Source organism: Panulirus ornatus, chromosome 18, assembly GCF_036320965.1.
Source record: "Panulirus ornatus isolate Po-2019 chromosome 18, ASM3632096v1, whole genome shotgun sequence".
Taxonomy (NCBI): domain Eukaryota; kingdom Metazoa; phylum Arthropoda; class Malacostraca; order Decapoda; family Palinuridae; genus Panulirus; species Panulirus ornatus.
The window spans coordinates 24,573,989-24,592,459 of record NC_092241.1 but is presented as its reverse complement, the minus strand read 5'-3'; the positions used below and the strand labels follow the sequence as shown (position 1 = coordinate 24,592,459).

Here is an 18,471-nt window from a genome sequence, read left to right as displayed (position 1 = left end):
CCCTGCAAAAATCGGCCAAATGCCTCTCTCTTCTCTTTAACTAATAATCTTACTTCTTCATCCCACCACTCACTACCCTTTCTAATCAACCCACCTCCCACGCTTCTCATGCCACAAGCATCTTTTGCGCAATCCATCACTGATTCCCTAAATACATCCCATTCCTCCCCCACTCCCCTTGCTTCCATTGTTCTCACCTTTTTCCATTCTGTACTCAGTCTCTCCTGGTACTTCCTCACACAAGTCTCCTTCCCAAGCTCACTTACTCTCACCACCCTCTTCACCCCAACATTCACTCTTCTTTTCTGAAAACCCATACAAATCTTCACCTTAGCCTCCACAAGATATTGATCAGACATCCCTCCAGTTGCACCTCTCAGCACATTAACATCCAAAAGTCTCTCTTTCGCGCGCTTGTCAATTAACACGTAATCCAATAACGCTCTCTGGCCATCTCTCCTACTTACATACGTATACTTATGTATATCTCGCGTTTTAAACCAGGTATTCCCAATCACCAGTCCTTTTTCAGCACATAATTCTACAAGCTCTTCACCATTTCCATTTACAACACTGAACACCCCATGTATACCAATTATTCCCTCAACTGCCACATTACTCACCTTTGCATTCAAATCACCCATCACTATAACCCGGTCTCGTGCATCAAAACCACTAACACACTCATTCAGCTGCTCCCAAAACACTTGCCTCTCACGATCTTTCTTCTCATGCCCAGGTGCATATGCACCAATAATCACCCATCTCTCTCCATCAACTTTTAGTTTTACCCATATTAATCGAGAATTTACTTTCTTACATTCTATCACATACTCCCACAACTCCTGTTTCAGGAGTACTGCTACTCCTTCCCTTGCTCTTGTCCTCTCACTAACCCCTGACTTTACTCCCAAGACATTCCCAAACCACTCTTCCCCTTTACCCTTGAGCTTCGTTTCACTCAGAGCCAAAACATCCAGGTTCCTTTCCTCAAACATACTACCTATCTCTCCTTTTTTCACATCTTGGTTACATCCACACACATTTAGACATCCCAGTCTGAGCCTTCGAGGAGGATGAGCACTCCCCGCGTGACTCCTTCTTCTGTTTCCCATTTATTATTCTTTTTGTAGAAACCAGCCGCAGAGCAGATATCAATATGAACAGTGATTTTTTTGCCAGTCCACGCTTTCCTGCAAACTAAAAGTGACAGGATCTTATGGCTGTATTCCATGATAAGTTTTTCATATCTTTTTTCCTGCCGGCAGTTGAGCCGGAGGGAGAGGTGATTAGAAATATGCCTTCTGCTCTACTATGTTCTTTCTGCTACTATATATATATATATATATATATATATATATATATATATATATATATATATATATATATATATATATATATATATATATTTATTTATTTATCTATTTATTTATTTATTTTGCTTTGTCGCTGTCTCCCACGTTAGCGAGGTAGCGCAAGGAAACAGACAAAAGAATGGCCCAACCCACCCACATACACACACACATATATATATATATATATATATATATATATATATATATATATATATATATATATATATATATATATATATATATATATATATATATATACACGTCCACACACGCAAATATACATACCTATACGTCTCAACGTATACATGTATATACACTCACAGACATGTACATATATACACATGTACATAATTCATACTGTCTGCTTTATTCATTTCCATCGCCACCCCGCCACACAAGTAATAACAACCCCCTCCCCCCTCAGGTGTGCGAGGTAGTGCTAGGAAAAGACAACAAAGGCCCCATTCGTTCACACTCAGTCTCTAGCTGTCATGTAATAATGCACCGAAACCACAGCTCCTTTTCCACATCCAGGCCCCACAGAACTTTCCATGGTTTCCCCAGACGCTTCACATGCCCTGGTTCAAACCATTGACAGCACGTCGACCCCGGTATACCACATCGTTCCAATTCACTCTATTCCTTGCACGCCTTTCACCCTCCTGCATGTTCAGGCCCCGATCACTCAACATCTTTTTCACTCCATCTTTCCACCTCCAATTTGGTCTCCCACTTTCCTCGTTCCCTCCACCTCTGACACATATATCCTCTTAGTCAACTTTTCCTCACTCATTCTCTCCATGTGACCAAACCATTTCAAAACACCCTCTTCTGCTCTCTCAACCACACTCTTTTTATTACCCCACATCTCTCTTACCCTATTATTACTTACTCGATCAAACCACCTCACACCACATATTGTCCTCAAACATCTCATTTCCAGCACATCCACCCTCCTGCGCACAACTCTATCCATAGCCCACGCCTCGCAACCATACAACATTGTTGGAACCACTATTCCTTCAAATATACCCATTTTTGCTTTCCGAGATAATGTTCTCGACTTCCACACACTCTTCAACGCTCCCAGAATTTTCGCACCCTCCCCCACCCTATGATTCACTTCCGCTTCCATATATTGGGAAGAATCACAATTTTTCGCGTGATCAAGATATTCCTATGGGTCCACGGGGAAAATGAAACACGATAAGGTTCCCAAGTGCACTTTCGTGTAATAATTACATCATCAGGGGAGACACAAGATAGAAATATAAGTCAGTTGATATACATCGAAGAGACGAAGCTAGGACGTCCTAGCTTCGTCTCTTCGATGTATATCAATGTATATATATATATATATATATATATATATATATATATATTATCCCTGGGGATATGGGAGAAAGAATACTTCCCACCTGCGTGTCGTAGAAGGCGACTAAAAGGGAAGGGAGCGGGGGGCTGGAAATCCTCCCCTCTTGTTTTTTTTTTTTTTTTTCCCAAAGAAGGAACAGAGAAGGGGGCCAGATGAGGATATTCCCTCAAAGGCCCAGTCCTCTGTTCTTAACGCTACCTCGCTAACGCGGGAAATGGCGAATAGTATGAAAGAATCTGGCTTATTTACATACAACAGATGTCGGTAATTGTCTGCTTAGAATCGCAAATTGAGCGCATTTATAGTGTTTGTATCTACCGTTTCGGGAGGTAGTTTCTTCCACTGCTCCAAAATTTTGAATGTGAGAAACATTTGCCTACATTGGTATTACATCCTTTTAGTCTGACACCAAGTACATATAATGTGTGGTCGGAGAACTTTAGCGACTCGCACCTTCCATCTTTGACAGGATTAATCAACTGTTTTCTTCATAGTTATCATTTACATATGATACCATCTGCTGGATAAACACTGGAGTCTGTGTGTTTTTCCAAAATTGCTGTATGTTGCAAATGTAATTCTTGATTACCATGTAATCTCCCTCCACCACTCCATTGCCCCCATCCGCAACGAACTTAGTCATTGCCAAATAACAAGCTGCGTTATAACTGCATAACTTAACTGCAAACCGCCATGGAAAGTCCTGGCTACCGGTTTGTTACATAGATTTATGAGTCAAACATTTTAATGGCGTACAAATTTTTCAGTCACAGTGTCAGGCTATATCGCTAGTAATGTTGCTAGAGTATGGTAGTGTACGATCATCACCTCATAATCTCCGTCAGGCAACCCCGCTGCCAGACGTTCAACTTTCTAACGCGGTATACGACTGCAGCGAGGGACGTACAATGCACCTAGTGTCTTTACTCTAGAAGTTATTTTGCAGACCTGAACGAAGTGTTAAGATTGTTCGGTTGGTGATTATAACAACGTTGCCGATCGTAAGGCCCATAGTGCGACTATACTAAGGAAAGTCTACCATATCGCTATGTCTAGAGGATTACTAAGATTTACTCTCATGCAAGTGTGTGTGTGTGTATATTATCTTCTGACTATATCAAATGCTCCTAAGAACACTTGATGTCGAATGAGATGACACGGATAACATAATGCTGAAGTACCATCGCAGTAACCCACCACTTCAATGTTAATTAAAAAGAAAACGTAAGATCTACTGTGCGTCCTTTTTTATGTTATATCTTTCCACCACGAGCCTTACTGACAACCATGGTCAGGCTGGAAGGGGTCCCAGGAAGCCCAAGTTTTGTGTCCAGAATGTGGGGAAGCCGCCTGAGTTGTGGGGTCTGGAATAACCGGAGAACAGAAAGGGGGGGGGGTCACTCTGACCGGGGAGGTGTTGATGAAACGAGAAATCTCGTACGTTGGCCGAGTCTTTGCGGAGCTGCGCAGCACTTGACCGCACTCAGTTACGTGAGTGTGTGTGACATATCGTCGCTCCTGTGATCCCGCCCGGGGCTTAGCGACAAACAAGATGGCTCCCGCCTCCATTTCCCACGTACCAAGTGTTTCAGGGATTTCCTCTTCCCAGGAAGCTGATGAGTTCCTTTCGAGTTTATTTTGTTAGCTTTACGACGAATAGTGAAGAAATAAGGAAATTAGATGACAGGACGAATCTCTGACAAGGAGAGTCAGGTTTTGTTACGGCAGAACGTATCAAAATGGTTTCAAGTCGGGTAGATAAGTCTTAAAACTTGGGTTGTGACCAGGGAGACGAGGTTACAGGATAGCTCTATCTTCCAACCTCCTCAGAAGGCTTGTAGGATTTCAGAATCTCAGGTCAGAGGAATTCTAGCTCAAAATAGATGAAGTGCTGGATCAAGATAGTATTACTCTAGTTGGGCATTTCCTTGTTTAGGAATCATGAACATTTCTGTGTTAAGGAAGTATAAATCTCACTCTTGTGGTGAGAAACTGGAGTTATTCTAGAGAATTTTGATGACATAGTCTCAGCGTCCTGGTGGAGGCGACTTTTGTAGTCAAGGTGGAGGACCAGCAGTATACATTGTACGAGATCGGAAAAACATTTAACAAGGAATAAGGATCTTATATCAAATTTATAGAGAGCCATTGAAGATAGGTTATATAGGGATTACATCCTAGATTTGGTGTCGAGTCCTGTACCCTGAGTGGCATGTTGGGATTAAGAAGAGAGTTGAGGTTGTCTGTAGGCAGGAGGAGGAGGAGGAGAGTATTTTACATAGATTTATGGGACTATTTCATTTGTGATAAGAGTTTCTACGCCAGGATCGGTCGCCATTTAAATGGAGTAGGGGAACTCCCGCCTTGGCAATAGTGTTGAACGAAGACACAAAGGCCATTCGTAGAGAAACATAGGTCGGTTAGATACTTAGAAAACGGAAGGACCAAAAGTAAGGATTCGTGTTGAGGGACACAACTCTCGTGTAGAGAACCAGGATTATATAAGCTGGACCAGTTGGCGGGTTCGGAAAGAGGATAATAAAACAGAGCAGGTCGTGGAAAGTTGCCGGGTAGAGACCATATGTAATGCAGTAGTGGACAGGGAGGAGGTATGGGGACATGGTGGGATCTGTTAGTTGCCGTCTGCCAGGTGACCAAGGTGGAAAAAGAAGTTTTATAAACGAGAGGGTTGTCAGGCGTTGCATGTATAAGGAAGTGTTCCGTATGTCGTTGTTTTGTTCCTTTATCCCAGAAAGAACTGTCATGACGCATAATTGTCTCATATATGACCGACCCTGATAATTAAACTGAAAAACACTATTAATATTTGAAATCAACAATAACTCTTTTCGTTCTTTTTCTTTTGTTCACGTTCTTGGAAGTGACATGATTAAGAATAACTTGTTCTAGTTCTTTATCTTTAAATTTCAACTCAAATGTTATGATTAATTCAAAATTAACGACAAATTTTCATCTTTCTTCCTCCGCCTTCAAAAATAAGACAAAAAATATATAAAAAAGTAAGAAAGAATTGTTGTCCCGTATTTTAAAATCGAAATCTGGCAAGCCTCAGGAAGGGCATTCGGTTTCAAGCGTAAGGATCCTAACCTCCCTGCCTGCATGCTGTTCACTTCTGCCTCACAAACTTGAGTATTGAGCACAGTTGTGGTGATCCTACGTTAGAAATTAAATGAGACACAGAGTGTACCGCGGCGGGCGAGCTGTCGAGGTGATTCCTGCAGTGACGGTCAGATCCTGTGAGAGACATCTACACAAATTAAACATCTTAGAAAAGATTGGGTTTGAAACTTTGTTACGATCATTCAAAATTGATCATCATTGGTCTCGAGAGTCTGGATCTAAGCAGGTATTATATTAGTCGGGTTTCATCCATGATAACTAATGGAAACTCATACGTATGCAGAAAGCATGATATTGAAATGACTAGTTACACACAACGCCGTGGAACACCTCGGCTCGGTTCCATAACTGACGTTTCAGCCAACAATGTTCAAAAGGAAATCTCCTACACGTGTTTCTGCTGATCTCTCTCTCTCTCTCTCTCTCTCTCTCTCTCTCTCTCTCTCTCTCTCTCTCTCTCTCTCTCATCCTCACTGATCTCGTCTGCCGTCGCAAAGTCTCGAAATGATGGTCCAGCAGCCTGTCGCTGCTGACGCCTCGTTGTGGATGCTGCAGGAGCTGGGGATAAGCAACAGGAGAGGAGGAAGACCAGACGAGAAGTGTTCTGTGAGCACCAGCCTCCACACCAGCCGCTTCCTCCCGTCACACTAATACATACACATCGTGGGGGAAGAAAAGCACTCACGCAGTCCCAGTCAAGCTATGCCGTCTCCGTGGTACGACTCTCACATCACCGCAGCAGCACCTCACCTGAGAGTCCCAAAGTCTCCATATTGCCTCCAATGTCCAAGTCTTGCTTCAGAATTTAGTGAAATGGTAAAAACCAGCGTCCTGTTCCACAGCATCATTGAGTCTCCTGCAGTTATGACCGCTGCTTTGCCATCTGGCGGAATGTTACAACACCCGTATGTAACACACGAGTCCCGGTAATACCCACAACAGCGCCAGTAACGTTCTTTTAGCTCTTATTAAACTCTGACAACCACAGTTATGCTCATTTAGTGACTTGGTGACCAAGAAAAGCATATGATTATCTACTTGTGATTACCTGTTATTTGCTATATGGGGAGAGAGTTGTACACTAATGGGACCCCCATCTGTTTAACATGCTATACAATCATATATCTTTTTAAATCTATATGAATCGTCAATATTAACCATGTACTCAGTTATTCTGTTCCATTTATCCATCACTTATATTATTTCTTCTTTACATTTTTTATTCATGAGTTTCCAGCTAAATTTCATGCTATGTCCTCGAGTTGCTGTGCCCGTACGCCTCTCGAAGACCTGTTGTCTGTTCATGTCATCGATCTGCTTTAAAACCTTAAAGGTTGTGATCAGGTCACCCTTAATTCTTCTCTCTTCCAAGGTGGGCAAATCTAGAGCCTGTAGTTTTTTCTTTCTTATTTAATTTTGGCATCATCTTTGTTGTCGACGAGGCAGTAAGAACCTTCCTCACACTCCTCCCGACTCAACAACAACACAAAACGCAAACACACCAGAGCTGTTTCTTAGTTATTGTTGTTAACATAAAGATATCTGATTTCTGGGTCTCTGGAGAATCATATCAGGGGTACAAAGTTTCTTTCGGGTCCCCTTCCCTTCTCCATTAGTTATCCTGTTTTTATCCAGTACGGTTTCATGGCACGGACTGTAAGGCCAAACAGGGTATGAAAGATGAGAGAGAGTTAGAATGCTAGTCTTCAATATAGCAAAACATTCTGTAAGATCCCAGGAAATTCCCGGGCCCACTCTTGGAACCTGGCAACGATGTTTCCCCAGCACCCCCCCCCCCCATTGGCCGTGTCTAATCTGCTAATGAATTAAGTAATGATGAAGTACAGGAAGTACGAAACAGACACTTAGAACTTCTAACGTACACGTCAGGTTTATGTATGATTTCACACTTGAGATAGTAAGGCGCATTTGAGAACCAAGATATATAGTGTACAAAGCTGGTCCTGTCTCCCTGCACACACGCCGAGGAAGTTGCCAGACGCACGACAATTTGCCAGTAATTCACCCATTTCTTGGCAGAATAAATTTTGTTGGATGCTTAGGTAATAGTAGCTTCATCAAAATGCTTTACTGTTGCAAGGAGTCAGTTGTGCCTTCTATATGAGAGGTATGAAGAGTGAAAATGGCAAAGATGAGTGGGTGGTATCACTGAACAATACCTTTCCGCCGTTTAGGCTGTGGTGGCCAGGGAGGGAGAACGTAATGGCAGTGAAAGAGGGTGTGGTATTCCTCCACAAGAACAAACAAACGAGAGCCCAATTTTGCTGCTTCTATTTTCTTTGCCCAGATGCTCCAAGTAAGATATGTTTCAGTGAATATTTGCGCACCCCTAAATTTGTTTTAATGTTGTACTTTATTTATTGAATTCTTATGGTTGGTGAGGCTTATGGTTACGTAGTCCTTCTTCTTCATCCCTGTGTGGCCTGAGTCAATCAAACCGAGAAATGCGTTTGTATTTCACCGCCCAGTTATATATATATATATATATATATATATATATATATATATATATATATATATATATATATATATATATATATGAAAAATGTATGGAAGTCGAGAACATTATCTCGGAAAGCAAAAATGGGTATGTTTGAAGGAATAGTGGTTCCAACAATGTTGTATGGTTGCGAGGCGTGGGCTATGGATAGAGTTGTGCGCAGGAGGATGGATGTGCTGGAAATGAGATGTTTGAGGACAATGTGTGGTGTGAGGTGGTTTGATCGAGTAAGTAACGTAAGGGTAAGAGAGATGTGTGGAAATAAAAAGAGCGTGGTTGAGAGAGCAGAAGAGGGTGTTTTGAAATGGTTTGGGCACATGGAGAGAATGAGTGAGGAAAGATTGACCAAGAGGATATATGTGTCGGAGGTGGAGGGAACGAGGAGAGGAGGGAGACCAAATTGGAGGTGGAAAGATGGAGTGAAAAAGATTTTGTGTGATCGGGGCCTGAACATGCAGGAGGGTGAAAGGAGGGCAAGGAATAGAGTGAATTGGAGCGATGTGGTATACAGGGTTTGACGTGCTGTCAGTGGATTGAATCAAGGCATGTGAAGCGTCTGGGGTAAACCATGGAAAGCTGTGTAGGTATGTATATTTGCGTGTGTGGACGTGTGTATGTACATGTGTATGGGGGGGGGGGTTGGGCCATTTCTTTCGTCTGTTTCCTTGCGCTACCTCGCAAACGCGGGAGACAGCGACAAAGTATAAAAAAAAAAAAAAAAAAAATATATATATATATATATATATATATATATATATATATATATATATATATATGTGCGTATGTATGTGTATGTGTGTGTATGTGTATATGTGTATATATATGTATATTATCCCTGGGGATAGGGGTGAAAGAATACTTCCCACGTATTCCTCGCGTGTCGTAGAAAGCGACTAGAGGGGACGGGAGCGGGGGGCCAGAAATCCTCCCCTCCTTGTATTAACTTTCTAAAATGGGAAACAGAAGAAGGAGTCACGCGGGGAGTGCTCATCCTCCTCGAAGGCTCAGAGTGGGGTGCCTAAATGTGTGTGGATGTAACCAAGATGTGAAAAAAGGAGAGATAGGTAGTATGTTTGAGGAAAGGAACCTGGATGTTTTGGCTCTGAGTGAAACGAAGCTCAAGGGTAAAGGGGAAGAGTGGTTTGGGAATGTCTGGGGAGTAAAGTCAGGGGTTAGTGAGAGGACAAGAGCAAGGGAAGGAGTAGCAATACTCCTGAAACAGGAGTTGTGGGAGTATGTGATAGAGTGTAAGAAAGTAAATTCTCGATTAATATGGGTAAAACTGAAAGTTGATGGAGAGAGGTGGGTGATTATTGGTGCATATGCACCTGGGCATGAGAAGAAAGATCAAGAGAGGCAAGTGTTTTGGGAGCAGCTGAATGAGTGTGTTAGTGGTTTTGATGCACGAGACCGGGTTATAGTGATGGGTGATTTGAATGCAAAGGTGAGTAATGTGGCAGTTGAGGGAATAATTGGTATACATGGGGTGTTCAGTGTTGTAAATGGAAATGGTGAAGAGCTTGTAGATTTATGTGCTGAAAAAGGACTGATGATTGGGAATACCTGGTTTAAAAAGCGAGATATACATAAGTATACTTATGTAAGTAGGAGAGATGGCCAGAGAGCGTTATTGGATTACGTGTTAATTGACAGGCGTGCGAAAGAGAGACTTTTGGATGTTAATGTGCTGAGAGGTGCAACTGGAGGGATGTCTGATCATTATCTTGTGGAGGCTAAGGTGAAGATCTGTATGGGTTTTCAGAAAAGAAGAGTGAATGTTGGGGTGAAGAGGGTGGTGAGAGTAAGTGAGCTTGAGAAGGAGACCTGTGTGAGGAAGTACCAGGAGAGACTGAGTACAGAATGGAAAAAGGTGAGAACAATGGAAGCAAGGGGAGTGGGGGAGGAATGGGATGTATTTAGGGAATCAGTGATGGATTGCGCAAAAGATGCTTGTGGCATGAGAAGAGTGGGAGGTGGGTTGATTAGAAAGGGTAGTGAGTGGTGGGATGAAGAAGTAAGAGTATTAGTGAAAGAGAAGAGAGAGGCATTTGGACGATTTTTGCAGGGAAAAAATGCAATTGAGTGGGAGATGTATAAAAGAGACAGGAGGTCAAGAGAAAGGTGCAAGAGGTGAAAAAAAGGGCAAATGAGAGTTGGGGTGAGAGAGTATCATTAAATTTTAGGGAGAATAAAAAGATGTTCTGGAAGGAGGTAAATAAAGTGCGTAAGACAAGGGAGCAAATGGGAACTTCAGTGAAGGGCGCAAATGGGGAGGTGATAACAAGTAGTGGTGATGTGAGAAGGAGATGGAGTGAGTATTTTGAAGGTTTGTTGAATGTGTTTGATGATAGAGTGGCAGATATAGGGTGTTTTGGTCAAGGTGGTGTGCAGAGTGAGAGGGTTAGGGAAAATGATTTGGTAAACAGAGAAGAGGTAGTAAAAGCTTTGCGGAAGATGAAAGCCGGCAAGGCAGCAGGTTTGGATGGTATTGCAGTGGAATTTATTAAAAAAGGGGGTGACTGTATTATTGACTGGTTGGTAAGGTTATTTAATGTATGTATGACTCATGGTGAGGTGCCTGAGGATTGGCGGAATGCGTGCATAGTGCCATTGTACAAAGGCAAAGGGGATAAGAGTGAGTGCTCAAATTACAGAGGTATAAGTTTGTTGAGTATTCCTGGTAAATTATATGGGAGGGTATTGATTGAGAGGGTGAAGGCATGTACAGAGCATCAGATTGGGGAAGAGCAGTGTGGTTTCAGAAGTGGTAGAGGATGTGTGGATCAGGTGTTTGCTTTGAAGAATGTATGTGAGAAATACTTAGAAAAGCAAATGGATTTGTATGTAGCATTTATGGATCTGGAGAAGGCATATGATAGAGTTGATAGAGATGCTCTGTGGAAGGTATTAAGAATATATGGTGTGGGAGGAAAGTTGTTAGAAGCAGTGAAAAGTTTTTATCGAGGATGTAAGGCATGTGTACGTGTAGGAAGAGAGGAAAGTGATTGGTTCTCAGTGAATGTAGGTTTGCGGCAGGGGTGTGTGATGTCTCCATGGTTGTTTAATTTGTTTATGGATGGGGTTGTTAGGGAGGTAAATGCAAGAGTTTTGGAAAGAGGGGCAAGTAAGAAGTCTGTTGGGGATGAGAGAGCTTGGGAAGTGAGTCAGTTGTTGTTCGCTGATGATACAGCGCTGGTGGCTGATTCATGTGAGAAACTGCAGAAGCTGGTGACTGAGTTTGGTAAAGTGTGTGGAAGAAGAAAGTTAAGAGTAAATGTGAATAAGATCAAGGTTATTAAGTACAGTAGGGTTGAGGGTCAAGTCAATTGGGAGGTGAGTTTGAATGGAGAAAAACTGGAGGAAGTGAAGTGTTTTAGATATCTGGGAGTGGATCTGGCAGCGGATGGAACCATGGAAGCGGAAGTGGATCATAGGGTGGGGGAGGGGGCGAAAATTCTGGGGGCCTTGAAGAATGTGTGGAAGTCGAGAACATTATCTCGGAAAGCAAAAATGGGTGTGTTTGAAGGAATAGTGGTTCCAACAATGTTGTATGGTTGCGAGGCGTGGGCTATGGATAGAGTTGTGCGCAGGAGGATGGATGTGCTGGAAATGAGATGTTTGAGGACAATGTGTGGTGTGAGGTGGTTTGATCGAGTGAGTAACGTAAGGGTAAGAGAGATGTGTGGAAATAAAAAGAGCGTGGTTGAGAGAGCAGAAGAGGGTGTTTTGGAGTGGTTTGGGCACATGGAGAGAATGAGTGAGGAAAGATTGACCAAGAGGATATATTTGTCGGAGGTGGAGGGAACGAGGAGAAGAGGGAGACCAAATTGGAGGTGGAAAGATGGAGTGAAAAAGATTTTGTGTGATCGGGGCCTGAACATGCAGGAAGGTGGAAGGAGGGCAAGGAATAGAGTGAATTGGAGCGATGTGGTATACCGGGGTTGACGTGCTGTCAGTGGATTGAATCAAGGCATGTGAAGCGTCTGGGGTAAACCATGGAAAGCTGTGTAGGTATGTATATTTGCGTGTGTGGACGTATGTATATACATGTGTATGGGGGGGGGGGTTGGGCCATTTCTTTCGTCTGTTTCCTTGCGCTACCTCGCAAACGCGGGAGACAGCGACAAAGTATAAAAATATATATATATATATATATATATATATATATATATATATATATATATATATATATATATATATATATATATATATATATTATCCCTGGGGATAGGGGAGAAAGAATACTTCCCACGTATTCCCTGCATGTCGTAGAAGGCGACTAAAAGGGGAGGGAGCGTGGGGCTGGAAATCCTCCCCTCTTTTTTTTCTTTTTTTTGATTTTCCAAAAGAAGGAACAGAAAGGGGGCCAGGTGAGGATATTCCCTCAAAGGCCCAGTCCTCTGTTCTTAATGCTACCTCGCTAACGCGGGAAATGGCAAATTGTTTGAAAGATATATATATATATATATATATATATATATATATATATATATATATATATATATATATATATATATATATATATATATATATATATATATATATATATATATATATATACATACATAAAGTGCATGCAGACAAGTGTTCGTAGGTACGATAAGTGAATGTATGAATACTTTTCTCAGCAGAATATCCTTAGTAATCAGTTACTAACCCTTCAGGAAACTACCATGGCTTCCCTTCCAATCCTCCGGCTGGGGTGAACACCAATCTGGTGACACTGCTGGGCCTGGCTGCCCCTGGCCCACCTCATGACACTGTGGGCAACGTCGACGAGAACCATGTCAGCCTCATCGACCTGGGCACCACCGACACCCATGATCCTCACTTGATTATGGAGGTGAGTTGGTATATCAGCGGGATCGAGACACTGACGTCGAGGGATATGTGCGGTTATGGGAAGGGTTACATTGTTGGGCTAACCTTGTGAACTCGTCTAACGTGTTTTCATTTACACTTTACTAGTCCATGTTTTTAACCAGTGTCTACTGGTACGTTAGGGTTAGAGGTAAAGGCAGAAACATATACAAGGGAGAATAAACAACACAAAGGAGATAGTGAGACGATCAAAAATGCCTCTCAAGAATGGAAAGTATTCAAGTATACAAATAGTGCTGAGTGTTATGGTTAAGAGTGGATCAGAATAGTGTGTTAATAGGAAGGTAAAGCACTCATATGCCTAGTGCCTGGATTAAAGCAGTAATTACTGCATTACATTAAAGTAGAAAAGATACAGTTGATTGTAAGAGCTACAGAAAAATAAGTCCCTTATTATAACTGGCGAGATGTATGGAAGGATAGCGACTGATCTTGTTAGTAGGATTAGTGAAGCCTTTTTCTGTGAAGAACAAAGCGGGTTAAGGAAATTAAGAGGATATATAGATAAAGAGGATGTATAGATAAAGGGGATGTATAGATAAAGAGGATATATAAATAAGATTTTTGTACTTAGACAAGAAGGGTTGAAAATTCTAGAGAGTATCATTACTGGACTAATAGAATACATATGGCGAAGAACAAAGCCCTGCTGGAGGTTCTGACTCCATACGGTGTTCATTGAAAAATTTTGAATTGTCATAAGGCTTTTGATGGAATTGGTGCATGTATGAGAGTAAGTCGATGCTTTAAGATTAATACGGGAGTCAGGTAAGGTTGTGTGATGTTTCCATCGCTGTGGTTTTATTGAATTCGGCTCTGCATCAGTCTTTGTAGTTTGTATATTTTTTCACGAATATTGTGTATTCTGGCTAAATGACCCTTATCTCTTGATTACCTTTGAATCCAACATCTTTTGTACATACATACACACATACATATACAGAAGATACTCACTACTTCCACTATTGAATCCACGGGTATGTTCATTAGTTCTGCAACTGACTGGATCTACTGTACAGCTGGAGCGACATACCCCAGGCCCCTCAGTGTCGTGTCACAAGAATATTGTCTAACTTACCAGACAGTTTTCAGTGTTTTTCTCTGCATGACTGTAAACAAATCCATCTTTCGTATTTTTTCTAGAAATCAATATAATTTTTCCTAAGATTGATGTATGACTTCGAACTGCTCACATTAACTTCCACACAATCATATTTCAACGACTAATACTCACAAGAATAAGGACAAGAACTCACAGCGTATATTGATGAAGAACAGTGTAACAAAAGTATTTGACGTCGTCTATATGAACTCCCTGAGGGCCTTTGATAAATCTATGTATGAAAGATTGCTCTGGAAAATAAAAGCTTAAGGAAATGGTACAAAAGATTTCAGGTGGTTAAAATGCTTACATACAAACAAGGTACAAAGAGTATTACTAAATGCGAAAACATCTGAATCATTAACAGCACCAACTGATGTACAATACGGCCCAGTTTCCGGTTCAGTCCTTTATGTAATGTATGTAGATTATCTAAAATTAGGTCTGACGTCCACAGTCTTTACAATCATCGCTCATAGAAGATTGCAGATGTGTCGAAAATGACGGACAAATTGTTAGTCAGGTGCGAGCAGTGGTGAAGGAAATTCAGCTTACATGAAAAATAACGCATTATTGAAAGAGTAATGAATACAGGATCCTTCAAAAATTGTTTCCAGAGGTCCAGGAAGAAAGGAATCTTAGGAGTTTTTAATATCAAGGACTTGGAAGCCGGAAAGGAAACTATAAGTTTTCAGAACAATGTTGGGATTCATTGCAAGAGATTCTAATTACAAAAGGATGACACAATATATCTGTAAGTCTTTATTAAGATCACAATCTACTTTACATAAAGAAGGTTTTGTTATGAATTCAACTTTTTTTTTCAGTTTCGTAACTGATAAAAGATACACAATTCATAATAATAGGCTAAATCTTAGAAGAAAATTGTTTTACACTAGGGTAGGATAATTCTTATTTTTTGGTTTCACATATATTCCTCGAGCAATGGAATAAGTTTCCTGCTAAACTCATAAGTGAGGAAACAATAGATTCATTCACGAGACTAGGGGAATGCCCCAGTTTGGAAAGTGCCATTAGTTTAAAAACAGAAAAAGATTCTTTGAACGGATATCCTCGCTCTAGAATTTCCCACTGGAGCAGACATGACCTAATTGGTGGATGTTAGAGCTTTTGAAACAATTTTTCTGTTATTTTTTACAAAATTCCATACAATTTTCCCGTCGCCGTCGATGGCTCTATAGTTCCACCACTCAAAATGATAAGCAAAATTGGTATGATAATTACGATTGATTTATCTTAGAAACCCCAAATCACACAATAGCTAAGGGTAGGTTAGAAAAAAAAAAATAGTCGTCTATTTCGATGCTGAAGATTCTTCTTTTCTGAGCAGTTACTTCGATGATATGTAAAGGACCGACTTTTTCTGTGTAGAAAGATGACTAATTCTTCACTCCAATGGGTCGAGACTAAAGCATTCCAGATAGAACTCATAGATTGACACATTTATGCTACGTTGTTAGCTCTCTCCTCCAGTAACCACAATCTCTTCATCAAAGGGCCGGATGTTTGCTTCATCTGCGTTTAGCTAGAATATTCAGTAATTGACATGCCACTTCGTTACATGATGTATGGCCACTGGTAGTTCAAAGATGGGCAACAAAGCATATTGTGATATATTTGTTTCTTGGGTATTTTCGTCGGTGGGCCTTGTCACCTGCCCCAATACTGAAAGGAAAATATCCACCTGTGTCTCAATGAACAAAGCCAAATCGGGCCTACTAGAAAATTTCCCAACACTGCCAAGATCTGGAACACATATTTTTTTGAGTATTTTCATAACATCTATGGCCTGTTCCTTTATATAATGCAAGCCTTCTAACTCAAATATTTCTTTCCCATTTCGTTTTATATGTGTTATATCTTTATATTTCATCTATGGTCTTACCTCGATACTGTCGTTGATTGTAGCCTGTGATAATAGGAAATGTATTGATATTCGAACTGGACAGTCTTTCATTAGGTATTTACAACAACATTCTACAGAAACTCCATTTGTTCATCGGACTATAATAGCTTATGGTATGTATTTGACAGATGTTTGAGCAAGTGTTCAGTGAGGAAGAGATGGAACACAATCCACTCGTGCAGCGGCTACATCAGCGCCTCGGGCAGCAGCTGGACCGTCTCGAGACAGCTGCCAACAACAACCCTTCCGTTAAGTTTCTCTTCTTCGTCATCCCTGTGATTGCTCTTGCAGCACTCGCCTACACTGCCTTCGGTGTGGCTCCCGAGTTCGTAGGACTCCTCGGGCTTTTCATTCCAGCTTTGATCGTTGCCACCATGACCAATGTCGGGGTCGGGAGAGAGGTAAGGAGCGCCGACAGTAGCGGCAAAGGTGATAGGCTGTGGCAAGACTTGCAGATCTTCCCCAAGAAAAATGACTGGAATGACTTTATTGAAACTGTTTACCAAGAGTTTCAAAGAAATATTCTGTTATTCAAAGAAAAGTATCATTCTATATAAGTTATCTGGAACAATGTTAACGCTAACGGGATGAGGAGTGTGAGGGTATCTAAACAAAAATAGCGTAACATGTCATGCAGAACTCTTCAAGCTCCCCACAGTGTCTGGGTTAAAACAAATACTTAATTTGGTTCAGAGTTTCGCGGAAGGATTACTGACATATCTAGACTTGACACGTGAATATCTAGCACATCATAGTATGCTGGTGAAATTACTGTAAACTGGAAACTCGTAAAATTCTTCAGTTGTTAGTTATATTTGGATGTCTGGAGTTTGGCTACCCTTTGACCCGAACCAATTCGGATTACTCTATTCCGAACATCTCGAGTAAAATACGGTACTGTGATTGAGAGAAGCGAAAGATTAATTCTCAAGTTTATACTTGTAATGGTCATACGACAAGCTAGGATTAGCCTCTTGGTATCATTTTGTGACACCAGGTTGTTTTAGGTAGTAATTATGAAGGTTTGATAGGTCTAAGGCATTATTATCAACAATAGACGGGATGCACAGAATATAGGTTTAATCTATGGTTATACTAACCCTAACCTTTTTTTCCTCTTGGCTTTGAAAGGTAAAGGATTGTGTTTAAGACGCGACTCCAGGTTATTAACCGAAGTTCTATGTTGCACAGAGTCTGTTGCTCCTTAGTACTTTTAGCCTTGGAACTGTTCAACTGCAATGTTATGATTATAGAATGGGCGTCACTACACACTTCCTCCCTGGCCACCACACCCTGAACAGCGAAATGGCATTTTCAGTGGTATAATCATTCACTCCCACCATTTTCCCTCTTCATACCTCCCATAATACCGGCTTAACCTTCTCGCTTAACATTAGAATACTTTCCCGATAATCATCACTCCAGCAGCCAGCAATTTCTATCTTGTCAAGGAAATAGATGAATTATTGGCAACTGTGGATAGGGGTTAGTCAACGCGCGTCTGGCAACTTCCCCAGCGTGTCTGCAAACACGCTTTAAATGTATATACCCTTAGCATGAGCCAGATACCCATTTCATCGACTAAACTCGAGGGGAGGATGAACAGCTGGGTGGACTGTGGACTGACTGCCGCTTCCAGGATTCAAACCTATGCGCTCGATCCTGGTCGGCCCGTGAATGCGCCAGGGCCAGCAACACTAACCGCTACATCAAGGAGATCCAATTATGGATTATTTATCATATAAGCCCTGGACCCCTTCTTCAAGGGTACCTCAGTCTTCAGTGCAGTGCTACTGTCAGTATCAGCAAAAAGGATGGAATCCTTTGGAATGAGTTTAACGAGTGTCTCATTCCAATGATACAACGTCGCCAAAGGTTACTTTTTATTCTCGGTGTAACCATAGGTAGGCGGAGTCTGGTGATACCAGATCATAACAGTGAAAGCACCGACAGATTGTTAGATACACCTTCTGTGTAAACGAGCATCCGTTAATGCTTTCCTGTGAGAATGGAAAGGTCAGCTGGCCGAGTGTCATACAGAACAGATGTGGGCGCTGTAGACTGCTAGTCTAGTAGGCTTCGAGTCTAGGTTTCAAAAAAGTTGGTGAGAACAGTCCTCAGTGAGCTATCGCTAATACATAATGGAGTGTCTCATGCTATAGTGACAGA

At 41.5% G+C, this 18,471-nt stretch overlaps 1 protein-coding gene across 1 annotated transcript; it reads left to right on the top strand.

The window, feature by feature from the left end:
- Positions 1-8,094: 8,094 nt before the first annotated feature.
- Positions 8,095-18,465, top strand: LOC139754933 (uncharacterized). Its single transcript, XM_071672753.1, has 3 exons — positions 8,095-8,188; positions 13,057-13,235; positions 16,431-18,465. Exons 1-3 carry the CDS (start codon positions 8,095-8,097, stop codon positions 16,857-16,859), a joined length of 702 nt encoding a protein of 233 aa, XP_071528854.1. The 3' UTR covers positions 16,860-18,465.
- The last annotated feature ends 6 nt before the right edge of the window (positions 18,466-18,471 follow it).